Source organism: Fukomys damarensis, unplaced genomic scaffold (assembly GCF_012274545.1).
Source record: "Fukomys damarensis isolate Sample0158 unplaced genomic scaffold, DMR_v1.0_HiC HiC_scaffold_16, whole genome shotgun sequence".
In the NCBI taxonomy this organism is placed as follows: domain Eukaryota; kingdom Metazoa; phylum Chordata; class Mammalia; order Rodentia; family Bathyergidae; genus Fukomys; species Fukomys damarensis.
The window spans coordinates 15,026,086-15,048,094 of record NW_022900928.1 but is presented as its reverse complement, the minus strand read 5'-3'; the positions used below and the strand labels follow the sequence as shown (position 1 = coordinate 15,048,094).

The following is a 22,009-nucleotide window of genomic DNA, read 5'->3' as shown; positions in this document are numbered from 1 at the left end:
TAAAAGGATTATAATAATAGCAGTATAAAAGACCCTTAGGAATTTTAGGTTGTTAATTTGAGTTTTTAGGAAGCTATTAACATCTTAAACTGCATAAAAATTAGTAGTTACAGAATCTGAATTGTATGCTACTACAACCTAAAATAATTATATCAGGGGACACACATAGGGTCATATAAAATACTGAGTAAATTTAATGAATCTACTACAATATGTGCTATACTTTGTATATAACTACACTAACATTTTGTGCACATGGATCTATGAATTTTCTAAGAGGTGTAGTGTCGTCTGGATATTTCTTTTCATTGGCAAGAAAGAGATTATCTTCTATAAGGATGTTAACCAGAAGATGGTGATAACAATTGACACATTTTTTTTGAATGATGAATGGTGGATATAAAACAGGACTCAGGAAGTAGAGCTGCCTGACAGGATCTTGCCAACAGTCTGTTTTTGTATGGCCCTCAAACTAAGAATGCTTTTTATATGTTTAAAAGCGTTGTAAGAGAAAAACAAAAAACAATATGCCATAAAGAACATATGTGACTTACAATAGATAAAATACTCTGTCCCCTTACAGAAATAGCTTTGCAAACTCCTGATAAAACACGAGACAAATGACAAAATAGGTAACATTTTTAAGATTTTTATAACCAAAAGACTTAAGACCAAGGACAAGAAACAACACAGATAGTACAGTATATAGAAATTATATGATTATATTACAAATTAAATACACATATATTCAAGGCTAGGATTAAAAGCTAGAAAATAGCAATCAAAATGAATTATTTAAGAAGAAAGCAAGAGACCTATTCTTAAGTGAATAAATTTGAATTTTATTATTATGATGAGTGACAGTTATAGCTTATTAAAAGTTAATTTTGTCACCTTGAATACAATGACTACTTAAGCCTGAAAGCCTCCTAGGAAGAAGGCAGGACAGAACTAGTCTGGGGCTAAGATAGTACCATTGATATCCCAGAAAGGAGGTAAACAGGCATACAGTCACTAATTATTTGCATATTAACTGATGTATATGTTGCTTCTTATAAATCCATTCCCTTATACATAATCTAGTCCCAAAGACCACAGCTTTTAAAGTGCTTTTCAATGAAGTGTCTCATTGGTAAGGAAATAGCTCCACCAATTGACACTGATTTTTAAGATGATGAATAATAAGCCTTTAGAAAGCAGGGTTGTTGATATTTAATTTTTCTTCTATTTTTTATTGCTTAGATGTGATTTTGGATTTTCCTTTTGTGTTAATAAATATTTGAAGGTTATATAGCATTTTTAGTGACTTTATCTTATTTTTAGTTTGGATTTCTCAATTGTTATTTGTATAAAGTAACAAAACATTCTATCAAAAGATTATTTTTATTCTTATCTCCCTGGTACCTTCACAAAGTAAAGCTGTTTTAGGTATCTATAAATGAAAAATTGCGGTTTGTCTCTCTCTCTCTCTCTCTGTCTCTCCCCCGCGATATATAGTTTGCATGGAAGACATATTTTGTTTGCTTGTTTATTTGTTTCTGAATTTTAACCAAATGGGGTTTTTTTTTTCTTCCAGATGATTCTTTGGGATTGGGACTTAAAGCAGTGGTATAAGCCTCATTACCAGGTAAATAAAACATCACTAATAACTAATATCTGTAATGACAATTTCACCTTAAAGTTACATTTACAAGATTCCTATGTCATAAAATTTTCTTTAACTGAACTAACTTAACTAGAACTTTTGTTGAGGTAGATTTAAAAATAAATACTGTTTAAATGTAAAGGAAAAATAAAATAAGAAATCAGACATATATAAGTAGTCATTTAAAAATGTTAATATAATCTGGGCTCAGATAAACTAGTATTTTTATATTTAAGATGAGATTAGTTATCTAATGTGGAACACTGATCTACAGAAGGAGATGAACAGATTTAAGGCCACATTTGAGATAGCAGAGCAATTGACAGAATAATATATTTATTAGTGAAGCAAGAACACTCATTTTTTTATAAATGTTTTTCCAGTTATACATAAAGAAAAGTATATAGCTGAGTGAATTTGTACAAGCTAAACATCTCATATAACTAGTACCTCTAAGAAGAAATAGAACATTAGCATTGTCCCAGAAGCCTCACAATTCCCCACTGCAAGCATTACCTGTATCCCAAAGATAATTCTTCTCCTGACTTCTAGTGGTTAGTTTTGCTTATTTTTGAACTTTATAAGTGACACAACATAATACATTAAGATCAATATTTAACCATTTAATATATGTGCATATGAGATGGATTAAAAATAGAAATATTAAGAAATCACTTGAAAACATTAACCGATAGTTGTGTTCTTATAACTGTGTCAGTTTTGATGTACATATTTGTAGATCTACCTATTACAAATATATTTTCTATTCTAAAAAAATCATGTTATATTTCATCTGCTATTTGAAACCTGTTTTTCACAGAGATAAATAAATATTAATAACATTAAGTTTTATGTTAAAAATGTTATATGTGTTTATTAGATTTATGTTAATAGTTGTCCCAACACCAGTTTTTGAAAAATGAACATTACTTCAAGTGAAGGTTGCCACAATAGGCCATAGAATAAAGTATTTGCTAGACTTTGATGAACAAAAATATGTACCCATTGTAGTGAGATCAAGTCAAGAAGCTGGCTACACTTGACCTAAAATGAGGTGGAGTGGTTCCTCGACCTACTACACAGCGGATTTCATTATCATCCATATTCACAAAGATCCTCAGTTTCCAATCAAAAAAGAATCTAAAATAGTGATAAAATCTAAAGTTAAGCTGTAATGGCAAAAATCATTCCCTTATCAGACAGACTGGTATATACTAAGCACCTTGGTCCTTTATTTTTATTTAATTAAAAAAAATTAATTGTTTTTTCTCTTTTCCTTTCTAATGACCTGTTTTTTAAAAAATTAAAGTATAACATTCATCTAAAAATGCATAAATGTATATACATTTGATGAATTTTTTCAAGCTGAATACACACATGGAATCATCATTTGGATGAGGAATCAAGTACCTGAAAGTCCTGATATACTTTCCTTTCAGTCATTAACTTCCCTCAAACTTTATATCAATCCTGATTTCTGCCATTATGACTTAGTTTTTAAAGTTTTATATAAATGAAAGCATTTATGTTTTCAAAATTTATCAGTGAGATTAATATTAGTAGTAATCTATTCATATTCTATTTAGTATTCCATTAAATAAATATATCACAATTCACCCATTGTACAGGTAGTCATTGTTTTATTTTCACATCTTTGGTTATTTCAGGGAATGCTGTTGTAATGATGTGTTTGGTATTTAGGTATATTATCTTAGAATGGATTGTTAGCCTGTACCTACAAATGCTCACTTTTAATACACAGTGCAGATAATTCTCCAAAGCGTTTGTATTAAATTTTATTCAACCATCAACAGTATGAGAGTTCCATTTGTTCCACATCCTCATCAATACTTGGTGGTATCTCTTTTACATAATTTTGGTAGTTGTGTGACTGTCATATTTGTAGTTTAAATATTGTACTTCACTGATAACTCATATGGTTGAAGTGAGGGCCTTTTCATATAATTGTCTACCCAAATATTTTCTAGTCAAGTCTTTTTTCTAATTATCTTTTACTTAATAGTCAGTGGGAGTACTTTTTATATTCTAAGCATGAAAATATATGTATTTACATTCATATACATATATGTGTATGTATATGTGTATTATATCTCTAATGTATGTTTTAAAAAGATGCAACATGAAAATATGTATAATATATATCTTAAAGATATATTTGATTTGTCTTATATTTAGAGTGTATATTTTCTTATATAAATATATAGTATATATTTTACTCTTTTTTTTTTTTTTTTAAGTACTGGGGATCGAACTCAGGACCTTATGCTTGTGAGGTGGAAGGCAGCACCACTGAGCTAAATCCCTGGCCGTATAGTATATATTTTAATGTAGGGCCAGTTTATCAAGTCATTTTAATTTTGTTTAACAAAATGGGTTCCCTTAAGTTGCCCAGGCTGGCCCCTAATCCCTGGGCTCAAATAGTCCTCCTTTAGCCTCTCAAGTAATGGGAACTGTAGTTACATGGCAATACATCTCGCCCTTGTCTCTTAATTTTGAAGTACAGATGGCCAATAAGTATACAATAAGGATATAAAAAATGTTCAGCATCTTTAGCCATTAGGAAAATGAAAATCAAAACTACATTGAGATTCTGTCTCATCCCAGTCAGAATGGCTATCATCAAGAATATAAAAAGCAAGCTTGTGAGCATGTGGGGAAAAGGAATCTTTCTGTACTGTTAGTGGGAGTGTAAACTAGTATACCCACTAAAGAAATCAGTGTAGAGCTTCCTCAAAAAACTAAAAATGTAGATAACATTTGACCCAGCTATCCTACTTCTTGGTATATTCCAGACATCATACTATAGTGATATTTGCATGCCATGTTTATTGTGGCATAGTTCGAAGAGCTAAGCTGTAGAAATAGACTAGGTACTTGACAATGAGTGGGTTAATAAAATGTGGAATGGAATATTATTCACTCATAAAAGTGAAATCATGTAATTTGCAGGAAAATGGATGGAACTAGAGATTATTATAGTAATGGAAGTGAGCCAGACTCAGGAAGTCAGATAGCCACATATTTTCTCTAATAGGTGGCATCTATAAAAAAAATTAGAGGGGAGAAAAGGAGAGATGACAGGTAAGTAGAAGGAAAACTATAGAGATGAGGAAAGTTATTTTGGAGGAAAAAGGTAGGAAAGGGTAGAGAGTAATGGAAGGTGAAGATAAAGTACGCTATATGCATATAATTATATGCCAGAATGAAGCCCATTCTTCTCTATAGCTAATATATAACAACACTAATAAAGCAACAACAGCAACCAAAGAACCTTGCTTGCTTAAAAGGTTATTAATATTTTCTCTCATGTTATCTTTTAGAAGTTTTCTTATTTTAGTTTCCATCTTTAAATCTGTAATGTATTTGGAATTTATTTTTCAGTTTGGGTCAGAAGATTTGTTATTTCGGGCTGGGGATTTAGTTCAGTGGTTCCGCCACCTGCCTTGCAAGCACAAGGACCGGAGTTTGATCCCTGGTTCCAAAACAAACAAACAAACAAAAACAGAAGGTTTTTATTTCTATATAGTGTGATACATAGCTCAAGATACATTTTTTCCATATGATATCCAGTTGACTCAGTTAGAATTTTAAAGTGCTATTTTAATTTCAAAATATTTTTTGAGAATTGCTACTTGGTTTTTCCATCACTTAATTAACCACTGTTTCTAAATTTGCAAATGTTTTTGGGTTAAAAGTGGTCCTGAATTTAAGCTTCTTTCTTTTTTTTAAATCTATCTGTATACTGCTTGGCCTCCCTGACTTTATAGCCCTAAACTCTGGATTTGTTTTCCTGGCCCTTTTGAGATTATGGGGTGCTCTACTCTGTTTCTTAGTCTCTTACCTGCTCAGATTCTCATTCTTGCTGTCCTTTACTGCTTATGGATCAGCAACAAACTCCTTGTTGGGAAGAAATGCAGAATACTGGATTCATATCTGTCTTTTCTTTTTGCTCTTAGTTCTTGTTCATTCAGGCCCTGGATGATTGGTTCTGCTGTGTTGCTTTGAAATGTATGCTCTTAGCATTTTATTTAATTTGGTGTTTTCTGGATGTTCTAGGCAGTTGATCTACTAGAAATTAGTCACTCTCAGCTGGAGAAATAGGCAAGTCTCTGAAGTCACTTGGAATCTTTTTCTTCACCTATAAATAGGGAATAATAATACCAGTTCCCTTTCTAAAAACAAAGTAGTACTGAATAAAAAGTACCCTAATATATTAATTTCATTAATAGTACATACTACTATCTTTGAAATGTAGTATAAGACACGTCAACATTTTTTTCCATAACTTAAGGATCAAAGACTACATATTTTAGCATTTTCATGCAAAGCATAGCCACTGCCACCACTGAAGCTTCTCCTTCCTTTCCTTTTTGCCCCTCTAATTCCCCATTGCCTCTTCTTCAATAGCTACTTAAAATGTAAAAATTATTCTTAGCATTCTATAAAAAATCAGGATTTTTCCAAATATAAGCCAATGAGAAAAGGCATTTAAGTTCAACTTTTTAAGTTATAGTAAATAATTTCAATGTTTAATTTGATCTAGTATAAGCTGTATCATATCTTGCTCACTACTCTCCTATTTTCCCTAGAATAAAAGCTGAAGTCCTTGTCATGGATGAAAAAGAACTCACACAGTCTGATTACCTTCTTCTTTCTCTCTGACTCATCTTCTACTTTCTCTTTCATTTACTGTGTTCCAGATGCACTGGCCTCCGTGTTATTCCTCAAATAAGTCAAATAATTTGCTTCTAGATCTTTGCATTTGCTAAGTGTCTTTACCTAGAGTGCTTGTTTCCCACATCTGTCAAATCTTGATATAAATGGTGCCTCTAAAATGAGGCATTCCTCCATTATCCTCTCCAAAATTTCATTGTCTTTCATTACTTTCTTTTCCTCCTTTCTTTCTTTCATTTCCTTTCTTTGCTTAATTTTTTCTTTTAGGCCTGCTATAAGCCTCCATTAAGAAATAACTTATCTTGAAACTCAGTGTTCTCAAACATTTGGTGCTTTTTCAACCTTATTTTTCATTGCTCTCTTTTACATAGCCCATATTTTGACAATTTCATATTCTCTATATATCTCTATTTTATCATTTTTGCATTTATTTGCTCTTTCCCTGTTGTGGAATGAGTTCTCCTGGTCATTTTTTTTCATTTTACTGTAAAAAAAATAACATTTTCCTCATATTTGTAAATATAACCCTACCACATTTTTAGGGCCCAGCTCAAACATCACATCTTCCATAAGTTTCTCCTAATCATTTATATCAAATGAAAAAAAGGAAGACAAGAAGGAAGAAATAAAAGTGAGATTAAAAATCTGATTAAAGAACAAAAGAAAGTTAATAGGACTATTGGGGAGAGAGGAGAGGGAAACAAGGTGAAAAGGGGAATTAAAAAGTGTTATGTATATGTATAACCCCCACAACAAGGAATGTAAAAATTATGTAGTGCAAATATGTACTCATAAAAAAATCTAATAAAGGAATAGAATTGGGTAAAAGTAACAGAAAAAAGACAAAGAGGTAAGAAAAGAAAAATAAAAGGCTAGAAACCAAAAGCAAATGATATGAAAAAAATAAAACAAAAACTCAAAAAAATGTATCTCTGTCTCTTTTGAACTATATCATTTTCTGTATTTTTACCTTATATTTCCATAAAACTGTAATAGGACTATTTATTGCATGTTAAATATATGCACTACACACTGCCTTTTATACTTTACAGGTATTACTAGATTTAATTGTTATATCAACCCTTGAAGAAGTACATTTTACAGTGAAGAAGCTAAAATGTTCAGGTGTTAATATAAGTTGTTCAGATCACAGAATTAGGATTAGCATTTAGATTTCAAACTCAAGAGGTTTTGCTACAAACCCTTGTCACTATGCTGGTGTCGCACAAGTAAGGTAAATGAAAGAGATGTTTTATTTAAAAGAAAATTTTGACAATGGAAAGGAAGTCATTAAATTAATGAAATATCCAAATAATAATCTTAAATATAGTTCAATACTAAAGTTAATAAGTTGGTAATGAATACCATTAACTATGAACTAAGCTAATAAAAGTAAAGAAGCATGGGCTGGGGATTTAGCTCAGTGGTTCTGCTGCCTGCCTCGCAAGTGCAAGGTCCCGAGTTTGATCCCTGGTACCAAAAGAAAGAAAGACGCATATAGTATCTACAGTATTATAGTATATATAGAAAATTTTAAATCAGAATTATTCCACTTGATATATGTCATGTATGCCAGACCAAATGAAAGGAAATTTATATTAGGATTAAATTACTTATGTATGATGACATATACTTTGATTTTAAAAAGTTAAATGTTAAGATTTTTGTGTAACAAATACATAATTTTACTATTTTTACTTTTCTAGAATTCTGGAGGTGGAAATGGAATTGATCTTTCAGTTCTAAGTGAAGCTCGCAATATGGTGTCAGACCTTCTGGTGGACCCAAGCCTTCCCCCACAAGTCATTTCTTCCCTACGAAGTGTCAGCAGCTTGATGGGTGCTTTTTCTGGTTCCTGTAGGCCAAAGATTAATCCTCTCACACCATTTCCTGGATTTTATCCCTGCTCTGAAATAGAAGATCCAGCTGAGAGAGGAGATCGAAAACTTCACAAGGTTAAAATACAATAATCATCCAGCTTTATTGATCACATTTAATGATATTTTCTGCTTAAAACTGCACCTTTAAATGTTACATAGCATAGAGTTTCCTTTTCAAGGATCAACTTCTTTTATATTTAGCTGCTTGGGACTTTATAGGCAGTTAAACTCAACTAACTCAGGGAGTATTCAGTTTTTATTTTTTAAATAACAGTGCTATAATTAGCAGTTACAACTTGAATGCAACTATTATTATTAAATGCAGAACAAGCAAATTAATTTTAGGCTTGTATAAAAAACTAGTAGATCATGTCATTAATCTATTTTCTTTACAATTTAGAAATTGTTGAACAAAGAACAAATCATTATACTATTCATATTATGCATTATATAACATTATTTAAAAATGATTCACATTTTTTTGAACACTGTTCCCCCAACCCCTTTTTACTCACTGGAGAGTGTTGTAACTCAGTCAGGACTGATTTTTCCACCATTAGATGTACTATTAGTTTCTCTTTATTATTGTATAATTTTGTTTAGGTTATTGTTTTATTTGAATTATTATTGATAGCTTTAGCAGTAGGTAAAATCATACAGTGTTAAAACTAGAAACATTTAGGGATTATTCTAATTCAATTAATTCTACAACTAAGGAAACTAATCAAGAGATAATGAAATTCAATTCAGTTGATTTTGTTAACTGTAATAGTGCATATAGAACTTAGAAAAAGATTAATAGATTTTGGAGAATTTTGATCAGTTTTAGTCTGTCAGATCTCAATATGAGAGTTTAGAAATGTTGAAAAATTAACAAAACCCAAATGAAAATCATTGATCACAATTTGAGTCAGAGGTCATTATGTGATGCTTTTATTTTAAAATAGTTTATATAGTACTGCTTGCATTCATCTGAACCCTCTTTACAAAAGTTGCACTTAGGCAACTTTTTTTAGTGCTCTTATCAGAAAAAAAGTTAAACACATGTATCCAAAATAGATAGAGTAGTAATAAATCAATAAATTAACTGATATATTCTTGAGTTAATCTGATTTTTTTTTCATTGAGTTTATTGGTACATTTAGGTATACAGTAGTTACATTCACTATTGGGATCTTGTACCTTTACATGACAAGTCTTGGTTCTCATTTTTTTCCCCTTCTTCCTGCCCCCCCTTCACCCCCTCCCCTTCCCATTTACAAACACTCCATTTCCATTTTTTCATTTTCTCATATTTTTTTATTTTCCCTCATTAGCTTTCCCCTACCCTTCCCACTTTCCCTACACCTTTAGCCCTTTTCTTCCTATTTCACATTGTCACTTATCTTATTAGGATCTTATGTACTATTATAGTTTTTCACACCAGAGAAACTACTCAGTATTTACACGTGTGACTTATTTATTTCACTTAGGAGTATATCCTCAATATGTATCCATTTTCCTATGAATGAATCTAATTTCTCATTCTTTATTTAATCTGATATGTTGCTGTCCCTTTGCATTTTTCCATTCACATGTGTTACTTATGATAGTAGTTGAAAATAGTTAATTCTTAAAAATATTAATCATAAAAATAATATTGATAGCACTGTTATGGTTGTTACTACATGTACTCTGTAGAAAAGCATACTGGTATGTTTTAGAAACATTTTAAATGTAATAGTGATTAAACAGGATGTCTGAACACCTCATTTCCTGAGCATTGTAGTTAATCAGGTTTACTTTGGGTGCTGGAATCTGCTGATACGAATAAGCCATATTAGAACCTGAAAGTAATTCTTTCTCTTTTTCTTTGTGTTTTTTAAACTCATTAGAATTCTATGTCTAAATGTCTCTGCTCTTGGAAAAGCACATAAAAAGCCTTATGTTACTTCAGAAAACCATAGCATTTATGAAAAACCTTTGTCAACAAAAGAGAATAAGAATAGACAATTTAATATAAATATCTTATATGTGTGTTATGTGTGTTAAGAACTAAGAAAGAGTATATGAACATAAATTTTAGTCAGCAACAACTTTTTTACTGTAGGGATTGACTAACCATGGACCTTTACAAAAATATCCTTGGAACAACTGAGATATAATATACTTCTCTCTGAGATTATTGCAGTTTCTATTGATAGGGGAAATTCATAAGAAACAGAAGTTTATGTAAATTTTAGCAAAACACCTATTCACAATGGTCAAGTTGGAATATTCCTTTTATTTGAATGTTTGGATTAATTTAGAATATTTTAAAAAATTAGGATAAAATATTAATGTTTAATTCAGAGGGTTACTCATAATCCTATAGTTTCTCCAGGTTAAGCACTTGGGTCCATTAGATACTAAAAATGTTTTAAAAAATTAGGCTATAAGGCTGGTCATCCCTGATCCTATGCTTGTCCTCTGAAGTTGACTTTCAGGGTCAGTCTTTGAAATCCACTTTTTAAATTTCCAGTTGTTACTTTCTCTTGAAACTAGGAGTAAAATGTGCAAAAATGAATCGTAAAAGTTAAAAAAAAATCTAGTTTAAGTCGTAAGGAGTTCAGAAATCATTATTTACTAGGAGGAAGGTAAGTAGAACAATAGCATAGAAAGTAAAATTGGGAGTAAATGAACACATTTCCAAAATGAAATTTTCAGTTTCTCTTATACATGCTAAAATACATTTTGTATTGATATTTTAATATGCCATCATTATTAGATGTGCAGTATATTAAAAGATGACAGTTTTAACCACTGTTAAATTATTCAACAGGGATTAAGTAGTAGGAATAGTTTACCAACTGCACAGCTGAGAAGGAGCTCAGGAACTTCAGGATTGTCACCTAGTGAGCAGTCTTCAAGGTGGGAACGCAGTAATGGCAAAAAGCCTCATCAAGAATTTGGCATTTCAAGGTAAAAATCCCCAGAGCCTTTTAGTATATGTGCTACCTAAATGAGCATTCCCCAGAGCCTTTCAAGGAAACTTAAAGCATCCACCTTTTTTCCCTGTGAATAAAGTTTGAAATAGTTTTAAGAAAACCATTTGAAGAAAAGAATGGTTGAAGTATTTTAGGTATAGGACATCAGTAGTAATAATAGGTATAATCATGAAACTGACTTTTAAAAAGAAATTAATATGCTTGCCCTCAAAATTTAGGTAGATTGGGTAGAAAGCATGCTGGAACCTTAGGAACATGAATTAGTGAGATACTTTAAGGAAATGAGGATCAGTTTAGGACAGGGTACTGGGACAGCTTTTAAATTGATGGATGTGGGTACTGGGACAGACTCCACCCTAGTATAGAGTATGCTAAGGAAGGTCAGCAGAGAGAAACTTACTTGTGGGAGGACGAGCATGTTCCCAGGACTCAATCACAGTTGTCACAAGACTCTTCCAACCCTGTTCTTAATAGAGGCCAAGACTACTAATATATTCTATAATTCATTGAGAATTTACTTGGAATAAAAGAGTACTAATCCTACAAATTAAAGCCATCAGAAACTACAACTAAATAAGGCTGCCAAAATATAATAGCTAAATTTTTCTGAAGGTAAATATCATTTTCTCTAATAACAAAGGGTTTAATACCATGTCTTCTGAAAGCCAGGAAAGATACTGGGCTATTGTGTGGGTTAATACTTCTCTTTAATTACTCATCTTTGTTAATTAAATTGGAATTAATGCAAATTCCAATGGATAATTAAACCACACTTTGTTATTATTGGTCAGGTGCTATACTTTATTTAGTTTGAACTGTATAGTTTCACAGTTGAAACAATAGATGGCAGGATTGGAACATAGCTATTTATCTGTTAAAATTTATGATGTCTTGTATGTGCAATATAATCAAATAGTTATAATTTTTGTTTACTTTCCTTTCAGTCAAGGATACTATCTAAATGGGCCTTTTAGTTCAAATCTTCTGACAATTCCAAAGCAAAGGTCATCTTCTGTGTCACTGACTCACCATGTAGGTCTGAGAAGAGCTGGTAAGAAAACATTTTTTAAAATTATATTTATTTATTTTTTAAGATACAGGATCTCTGTATTTTATCCAGGCTGAATTATCCTGCCCCAGCACATGCATGTGCCATTGCATCTAGCTTAGAAATCATTCTTTATGATTTAAATATAGTACTCTCAAAATATATTGCAGTATAAATTCTTTTCATTTTGCATTTATACTTAATTTTGAATACCATTTCATATATTTTAAGTTAATACGAATAGGCAGTTTTAGTTGGCTAATAATTCATTCAGTAAATACATTGTGAATATCTAATGTACCAGGTACTTTGTTAGGCACAAAGAATTCAGAGGTAAAATACTGAACTATTTTATTAATTTAAACAGTTAAAGATTGAGAACAAGGGAAAAATCTCAGGGAAAGAGTTCTTTTGTAATATGGTATTTGCCAAGAAAAAATATCTTAGTACAAGAAACAATTCTTGCCTATGTTCTCGTAAGTCATGTTGGTAGAATTTTTTAAAAAGATAATGAAATACTGAACTTTTTAGATGGAAGGATATTTTACAAATACAACATTTAAATAGAGAGTATGGATATTTTCATATGAGGTATTACATACCAGATATACAGTCACAAAATTCTTTTACAGTAAAACAAACTTCAAGAGACAGAAAAATTTTATTTATGATCAAGAAAAACAAGCCCCAAAAGGAGATCTATATACATATTTCTGTTGGATTTAGCAGCTCTCTCTCTCTCTCTCTTTTTTTTTTTTTTAGTTTTTTGAGGCAGGGTCTCACTATGTAGTTGAGATTGACCTGGAACTCACTATGTAGCCCAAGCTGGTCTCGAACTCACAGCAATCCTTCTGCCTCATCCTCCCAAGTGCTGGGATTACAGGCATGCACCAACACACCCGTCTTTAGCAGCTCTTAAAATAACAATGATGCTTTAAAAAATAGAAGGGAAAATGGGGAAAATGAATGGATAATTTGAACAGAGAACTGCAACACATAGAAAAGAAATGATGGGCAGTTTAGAACTGAGAAATAATTTCATTAAATTAAAAAGTTGTTGGATGGTCTAAGGATAGATTGGACACAACAGAAAACAAAAACAGTGAACCTGAAGAAAGAAAAAGAAAATAATAAAACTGAAGCAGAGAGAGGGAAATTAATGCATAACTAATAGAAACAAATGTAAGACACATAGGGAAGAGAAAGTTTTAATATATATATATATAAATGGAATTGTAAAATGACACTGAATAACTTACTAAAACTACAAGAAAATCAAATAGCCAACAGAAGCTCAATGAACCCCAAGCAACTAAATACTGAGAAAATATCTAGGTATATCAGTGAAACCCATGAATTATAAAGATAAAGAGAAAACTTTCAAAAGCAACCAGAAAAATGTTACTTTCCAAGAAACAATAATAAATACCATGACTTATCAGCAGCAACTATAGAAGCCAAAGGTTATACATTGCCATATTTAAAACAATGAAAGGATAAACATTGCCAGCATAGAATTCTTCAGTGAACATATCTTTGCAAAAATAAAATGAAGTAAAAATTTTTTTTCAAGGTGCTCAACATGCAGACATACACTCAAAATTGTGATAAAGTGTGGTGCTGGATATGTTAATTTGATTAATTTGATAACCATTTTATAGTCTACAGTATATGTAAATCAAGTCATCATCATGTTGTACACCTTGAATATATACAATTTTTGTCAGTTGTAACTCATCTGGGAAACAGTCTTTACCTAATCATATAAGAAACTAGGAAAACGAAACTTTTTGTAAGGTAAAACAAAAAGTGAGCTAATTTCTTGCTAGCATCCTTTGGCTAGTAAGATTCAGAAAAAAGGTATGAGGAAATAATTCAGATTGAAGCATGGAACTATAGGAACAAGTGAAACACACTGGTAATCCAAAATTGGTGGGTGAGTATATGGAAATAAAAACAACAAAAATAATTGCCTGCCTTGTAGCATTGTATAATATATACAGAAGTCTCATATATATTAACAGTAGCATAGCATAAGGGGTAGGGACGGGTAAATGGACTTATACTTGTTGAGGAGTACTAGTAGTAATTGAAAAGTAGTAAAAAAAGTTCTAATTTAGAAGAGAGTAATGCTTTAAAGATGGATAGTGTAATGTATAAGATTACAATTAAAAGGATAATAGAAAAGGGTATAACTAAAAAGCTAATATAAGAGGCAGAATGGCATGATAAGAAATATTGAATAATCCAAAAAATCCAAGTAAAGAAAAATAAAAATGAAAGGATGACTAAAAAAAAAATAGCATGATAAAAGATTAAAGAAGACCTATGTAAAGACATGACATGTTAATCCAGAGATTAAACCAAGGACAGTCCGACAACAAAAATAAAAATGAGGAAACACTTAAGCAAGACACAAGGACAGACTTCCAGTTCACCAATGGCAAACAGTAGGGCAAATGAGGATGAAAAGGCCGATAGTGAACCACCAGGACACCCTGAACTCAAAGCACAGGAAGTAACAAAACAGATCGATCAGGCTCTAGAAAAATTCAAAACAGAAATAATTTCCCAGATAACCACAGAGATAGTGAGCAAAATGGAAGTCGTGATTCGAGACTCTAGAGCAGAAACTGACAAAAAAATAGATGAGCTCAGGACCATGATAGAAGCCATGAAGGCCCAGCATAAGAAAGAAATGGAAAAAATAAACGCCCAACATAGGAAAGAAATGGAATCCATAAAACAGATTCAAACAGATATCCAGGAGATTAAACACTCTATTGAAAGTGTACGCAACAGAATAAAAGAATGCGAAGATAGGCTCTCAGATATAGAAGATAAGATTGCAGTCAGTGACCATGAAAAGAGAGGTCTCTTAAAAACAGTAAGAGATCATGAGAAATCGATCCAACAACTCCTAGATGATGCAAAGAAGAATAACATAAGACTGATAGGAATACATGAAGTAGCAGGAGAAAATACAAATGACTTTAAAAAGCTGTTTGCAGAATTAATGACAGAAAACTTCCCAAACAGAGGGGAAGAATTTGACATTCAGATAACTGAGGCATATAGGACCCCAACTAGCTACAATAAAAAAAAATCTACACCTAGACATATAATAATCAAGATCCCAGAAACCCAACAGAAGAACAAAATACTACAAGCAGTAAGAGAAAAGAAACAAATCACATACAAAGGAAAGCCCATCAGAATCACAGCAGACTTTTCAACACAAACCCTTGGGGCAAGGAGAGCCTGGAATGAGATATTTCAAGTACTAAAAGAGAACAACCTCCAACCTAGACTGATGTATCCAGCAAAACTCTCTTTCAAAATGGATGGGGAAATAAGACACTTCCACGACAAAGAACACCTGAGAAACTACATGAATACCAAACCAGCACTACAAGCAATTCTAAACAAGATCCTAGAAAAAGACAATGAAGGCAACAACACCATGAGGCCCAACAGAGCAAATCAAATAGGCAAGGCAAGAAATTAAAAGGAGAAGGTGAAAAAGTAAAAAGAGTCAACAAAAGGCCAATAACATGTCAATAATAAGTCAGTACATATCAGTTATAACCAGCAATGTCAATGGCCTCAACTCACCAATCAAGAGAAATAGACTGGCAAAATGGAATAAGAAGCAAAATCCAATAATATGTTGTATACAAGAAACACACCTAGTGCAAAAAGAAGCCCATAGCCTGAAAGTGAAAAGATAGAAAACAATTCTCCATGTGACAGGAGCCCAGAAAAAAACAGGGGTAGCAATCTTATTTGCAGACAAAGTAAATTTCAAACCAAAACTGATTCTAGTATTATTGATGTAGGACGGTACTGTATCATACCTCTATGAATGTAAAATATCTTGTACTTGCTTTATGATACATAGTAGGGACCGTGCTTTATCAGAACTACATTTAATGATATTACTCTAGAATGTTCTCTTTCCAGATGATGATTAAGATGCCAATAAAAAAAATGGTGCCAGGAACCACAACAGCAACAGAACTTTGCTATTTTCTGGATATTATTCTTTTCTTTGTTTCTTTTTTTTTTAATGGAATGTGCTGAATGTCTATAATTTTGTTCAGATGACTACAGAACCTGGAAAAGCTGTTGCTGCTATCAATGCATTACATATTGCTATTATTAGTCTTTTTTATATAAATATAAATATATATATGTAAATTGAATTTTGGGAAACTTTAACAGTGCTGCCAATTTTGCAAAAAGTCATCCCAATTTACTGTGTTGAGTTGGCAATGTACAGAAATTGACAGCCATATTGGTCTAGAAATGTTAATTTATTTTTTTTTCCATGTGTACAGGGGTAACACATCATACTAAATATGTAAGGTCATATCTATGTGGGTTTGATTACAGAAACTAATAAAGTATTCTCTAAATAATGAAAAAAAGAATAAGATAAGACTATAAGAGCGAGAAGCAATTTAAATATGTTTAGGGACCATTTTCATCTCCAGAATTAAGTATTATTTTAATGTTTCATCATTGCCTTTTCTCTTTTACTTTCCTTTTTAGTTTTATTTTAGGATTCCCTATTTTTAATGTTCATACAGAGATTTCTTTAACTGAAATACCGAATAGTTTCTTTGGCATGAAAATCTACAAAAGTACACAGGATCCTAATGAGATAATTAATAATGTGAAATAGGAAGTAAAGGGCTAAAATCGCTTCTCAGCCTTTTGGCTAAGATCAAGTGAAGTAAAGGGCTAAAGGTGTAGGGAAAGTGGGAATGGTGGGGGAAAGGTAATAAGGGAGAGGAAAAAATATGAGAAACTGAAAAATGGAAATAAAGTGTTTGTAAATGGGGAGGGGAGGAGGGGGTGAAGGGAGGGCAGGGACAAGGGGGGAAAATGAGAATCAAGACCTATTATGTAAAGGTACAGAATCCCAATGATGAATGCAACTGTATTGTATACCTAGATTGTACCAATAAACTCAGTAAAAAGAAAAAAAAAAGACATTACATGTTCATGCGTCAGAAAGCATACGATTATTAAGATGGCAGTATTTCCCATCCAACACAGTCATTAACAAAATTTAGGCTGGCTTCTTTGTAGAAGCCTAAAGTTTAAATGAAAGTGCAAGGGTCCCAGAATAACAAAACAATTTTTTTTTTTTTTTTTTTTTTTTTTTGTACCAAGGATCTAACTGGGGACCTTGCACTTGCAAGGCAGGCAGCAGAACCACTGAGCTAAATCCCTGGCCCAACAATTTTTTAATAAGAAAGAAAAAGAAATAGGAAGACACACTTCCTATTTTACTATGCTGTGACAATCAAGAGAATATGGTACTGCCATAAGTATATTCTGATTCAGTGGACTAGAAATGATATTCAGAAATAAGCCTTTATATTTATGGTCAAGTTATTTCTAATAAGGATGCCAAGATAATTCACTGGGGAAATGAATAGTGTTTTCAACAAATAGTGCTGGGAGGCGAGAATATACACGTATAAAATAATTAATTTGGAATCCTACCTCTTACCATACTAAAAAGTTAACTTAAAAGTGCATTATAAGTTCAGATATAGCAGTTAAAGCCATAAAAGATAAGTGTTGGTTAGGCTGTGGAGATGAGGAATTTTTATGCTCTTTTGGGAATGTAGATTGGTGCAGCCATTATGGAAAACAGTTGTAAGGTTCCTCAAAAAGTTTAGAATTATCCCTCTTCTGGATATATATCCAAAAGATACGAATTCAGTACCCTATATATGCCCTCGTAGTCATTGCGGCATTATTTATAATAGTCAATGTACAGAAACCTTACTACCTTATCATACTCTAGACCTTAAATATATGTATGTAATAAATGGTACATATTACAAAAAAGTTTTCCAACAAGAAAATACTTGTTACTTTGATTTTTTTAGTAAATCCTTCTTTAAAAATGATATCAAAAGTGTGGTCCTTGATTGAAAAATGTTGTATTGGTAAACTGAAGTTCAGCAAAATTAAAAAATTTATATTTCAACAGACACAAGTAAGTGCAAAGACAGTTCACAGGATGGGAGAAGATATTGGCAAATCATATATTTAAAATAGGCTTGTGTCTAGAATAAAGAAATCTCAGGTGCCAGGGATTTAGCTCAGTGGTTCTGCCACCTGTCTTGCAAGCGCACGTTCCCAAGTTCGATCCCCAGTACCAAAAAAAAAAAAAAAAGAATAAAGAAATCTCAGTAATAAAAATGAGCCAATCAAATAATGGGCAAAAGATCTGAAATGATTCTTCAAAAAAGATATACATAACCTATAACATAAAAATGTTCAGCATCATTCGTTATTAGTGAAATGTAAATCAAAACCACAAATGAATTAGTACTTTATATCCCCTAGGACAGCAGTGGCGAACTTACGGCATGTATACCACAGCATTTGTTTGTATCACTGAAAGCTGTAGAAGGTTCACCATCACTGCTCTAGGATGTCAGTTAATAAAAAGACAGACAACAATAAATTTTGGTAAAAATATTCAGAAATTGGTACAGGCATATATTCCCAGTGGGAAAGTAAAATGCTACTTTGGAAAACATTTTGGCAGTTTGTCAAAACATTAAACTTAGATTTACCATATGACCCAGCAGGTACACTAAGTGAAATGAAACAAAACTTGCACATAGATAATCACATCAGCATTATTAATAATGGCCCAAAAGTATAAACAACCTAAATGCCTACCAACTAATGAATGGCTAAACAAAGTGTTACTTATCCATACAATAGACTATCACTTGGCACAGTAGAAGAATGAAGTAATAATACACGTTACAACATAAAGGAATAATGAAAAAGTGAAATAAGCCAGTCAGAAAAGACTAAAATCCGTATGAATATGTATATGAACTATCTAGAATAGACATTTTATAGAAAGTATATCATTGTTGCTATGTTTTGAATGTGCATCCCCAAATTTCACATGGTGAAACCTATTCCCCACTGCTATCCTCAAAGATTTATTTTTGCTCACATTTTAAGGAGATTTAGTCCATGGTCTAATGGCTTCAAGGCAGAAACTCCATGGTAGAAGCTTAGAGTAAAGCTGCTTAGTTCATAACCAGGAAGCAGAGCAGGGGAGCAGTGTCAGGAAGGGGTGCAGGGCCAGGCGTAGACTCCAAGTCCTTGCCTCCACATGTCCCACTGAGACACATCCAGAAGTGTGTGCCACCAATCCGCCAGGTGGCCGCAAAGCAATCGAATTGACATACCATCCTGCCACATATCATGTTTCATCAACTTGCTGTCCAAATATATTTCCTAAAAACACACTTAATCTCCAAATAAAGATAAATAACAGATTCATAATTCTAACATAATTCAACTATCCTGTATACAACTGGAAATACAACAGTCTCTCCTCCACAGTCTCAACAGTTTCAACATTTTTCAAAAATTCTAAATCAGTGTCTCCTCTGAAACGCCATGCAAACTGTTATATGTGAACCTCTTTAAAACAAAAACCAAACCAAACCAAACAAACAAAAAAACCCAACCAAGTTGTATCATCCCAAGGTACAGTGACACAGAGTAAGCATTCCTTTTTGAAAAGGGGACTGGAAAAGAATTGGACAAAACAAGACTGAAACCCAGCAGACAAATAAACATTAAGTCCTATGGCTCCATGTTCAGCACCTGGGGCACATGCTGAGATGTAAATCCCAGAGGACTTAGGTGGCTCAATTTCTATGGCCTTGCTGGTTGTAGCCCTATTGGCTTCTCTCTTGGGCTGGCTCCACTCTCAGGCTACAGCTTTCCTTGGCTGATGTTCCACATTTCTGGCCTCCACCTGAAGGCCTACACCTTTAGACACTTCCCTCTTAGGTACTCTACCTGGCCTCCCAAGTTTTTCTTTGAAATCTCGGTGGAAGCCTTCCTGACCCTACAGCTCTTACATTGTACATGCTGGAAAAACAAGCACCATGTGCTGCTTCCAGCTTGAGCACTAACCAGGCTGTGGCAGTCTCTGATTATTTGGATGGCTGAGCACAGTGAAATAAATCTTGGGGAAACCAGTTCTATAGCAGGCTCTTTAGGAACAGAGTGCTAAAGGTTTATATTTTTGTACCTTTGCTGGTGATGGTTGGGGGTCTTGCTAATTTCTGAGATGCCCTCAAAGCATCTTCTTGTGCATTTACAAAGTACTTCATTTCTTTTTAATGGTACTGATCTCTTCACTATACATACTTTGGCCTCAACTTTATACATAATCCCTTCTGGGCCAAAATTTAACTTTTTCAAATTTTTGTGTTCTGACTTTTGCCTCTAGTCCTCACTGAAAATCTATCTGAAAGTAATCAGCAGTACCCATACCACAGCCTGAGTATTAAGCTGTCTTAAAATTTACTCTACATGATTAATTATTCTACTTTCCTTAACCTCATTCTCCTTCAAAGTCTCAGGACATCGGCAAGTTGTAGACAAATACAGTTTATTAAAAGCCATCAGTCAGCCTGCAGATTTAGCTCAGTGACACTGCACCTGCCTTGCAAGCACAAGGTCCTGAGTTTGATCCCCAATATCTCTCCCAAAAGCCATCAGTTACCTAGAGATAAATTTAATGAAAAGTGTATAGTACTGCTATACTTTATGAGAGAGCAAGGAAAGACTTTACAGACGTAAAATAGTCACCATATGAGATTAGATGAATAAACATGTAAAATTAATAATTTTACCACAAAACATATGAAGAGAACTGAAAAAAATATTTGCAACATCTGAGAAAGAACTAGAATTCAGCTATATAAATAAATCATTGGAAAAAATGTAGACAAGTACATTAATTTTCTATGGCTGGATATCAGATTACCAAAACTATAGCAGTTTTATGCATCAAGAGCCTTCACAGAGCTTACAGGCCTCTGCTTAAGGTGTTATAAGCTGTATAATTAATATGTGGCTATATAATTATGTCTGTCACCTTCCAGATTTATTCAGTTCTGATCAAAATTCATTTCCTTTAGTTGTGGGTTCTTGATGACTCTGCCCCCACTTTCTTTTTAACTGCTTTGAGACAGGGTTTCATTTTGTAGTCCAAGCTGGTCTTGAACTTATTGTGTGGCCCAGGCTGGCCTTGAACTCACAGTTCTTTCTCAGCCTCTCAAGTGCTGGGATTACAGGTGTGTATCACCACTCTAGGCCCCAGCTCTGCTTTCTTGATGGGTATTTTCTGGCAGCCACCTTAGTTCCTAGAGCCTGCCCACAATTCTTTGTGACATGGTCTGCCTCACTAAGGCTTTGTGGATCCAGCAAGGAGAACCTCAAGTGGATTTGCTAGCAAGATGGAGTCCATAATTTAAAACAGTTATGAGAGTAATAACCCATCATGCTTTATAAGAAGCAAGTTATAATTCTCTCCAGCATCAAAATCAGGGGCAGGAATCAGAGACATCTTTCAAGTGTGTTTGGCACAACAATCCAATATTTATTTATTTTTTGGTACTGGGGATCTAACTTGGGACCTTGCTCTTGCAAGGCAGGTAGTGGAACCACTGAGCTAAATCCCTGGCCGAAGAATCTAATATTAAAAGGAGCAAATGACTTGAACAAGCATTCTTCAGAAGAGAGATTGTGTAATGATATATTCATGTGAAAGGTGCTTAACTTGTAGTAATACTTAGAAAGTTATAAAAGAAAGCATATTGAGAGCGCCGAATCCTAACCACTAGACCACCAGGGAGCGTCAAGAAAGCATATTGAACTTCTGTTTATCATCACACTGGCAAAAGTTAAAGAATATATATAT

General features: G+C 32.9%; 1 protein-coding gene across 1 annotated transcript in view; it reads left to right on the top strand.

The window, feature by feature from the left end:
- The window catches only part of Pde3b (phosphodiesterase 3B), a 143,801-nt gene that overhangs the window by 89,536 nt on the left and 32,256 nt on the right, over positions 1-22,009 (top strand). The window contains exons 3-6 of the mRNA XM_019206193.1: positions 1,577-1,627; positions 8,047-8,295; positions 11,021-11,160; positions 12,131-12,237. Of these exons, the coding sequence (XP_019061738.1) occupies positions 1,577-1,627; positions 8,047-8,295; positions 11,021-11,160; positions 12,131-12,237 (547 nt within the window). The remainder of the gene's footprint in view (positions 1-1,576; positions 1,628-8,046; positions 8,296-11,020; positions 11,161-12,130; positions 12,238-22,009) is intronic.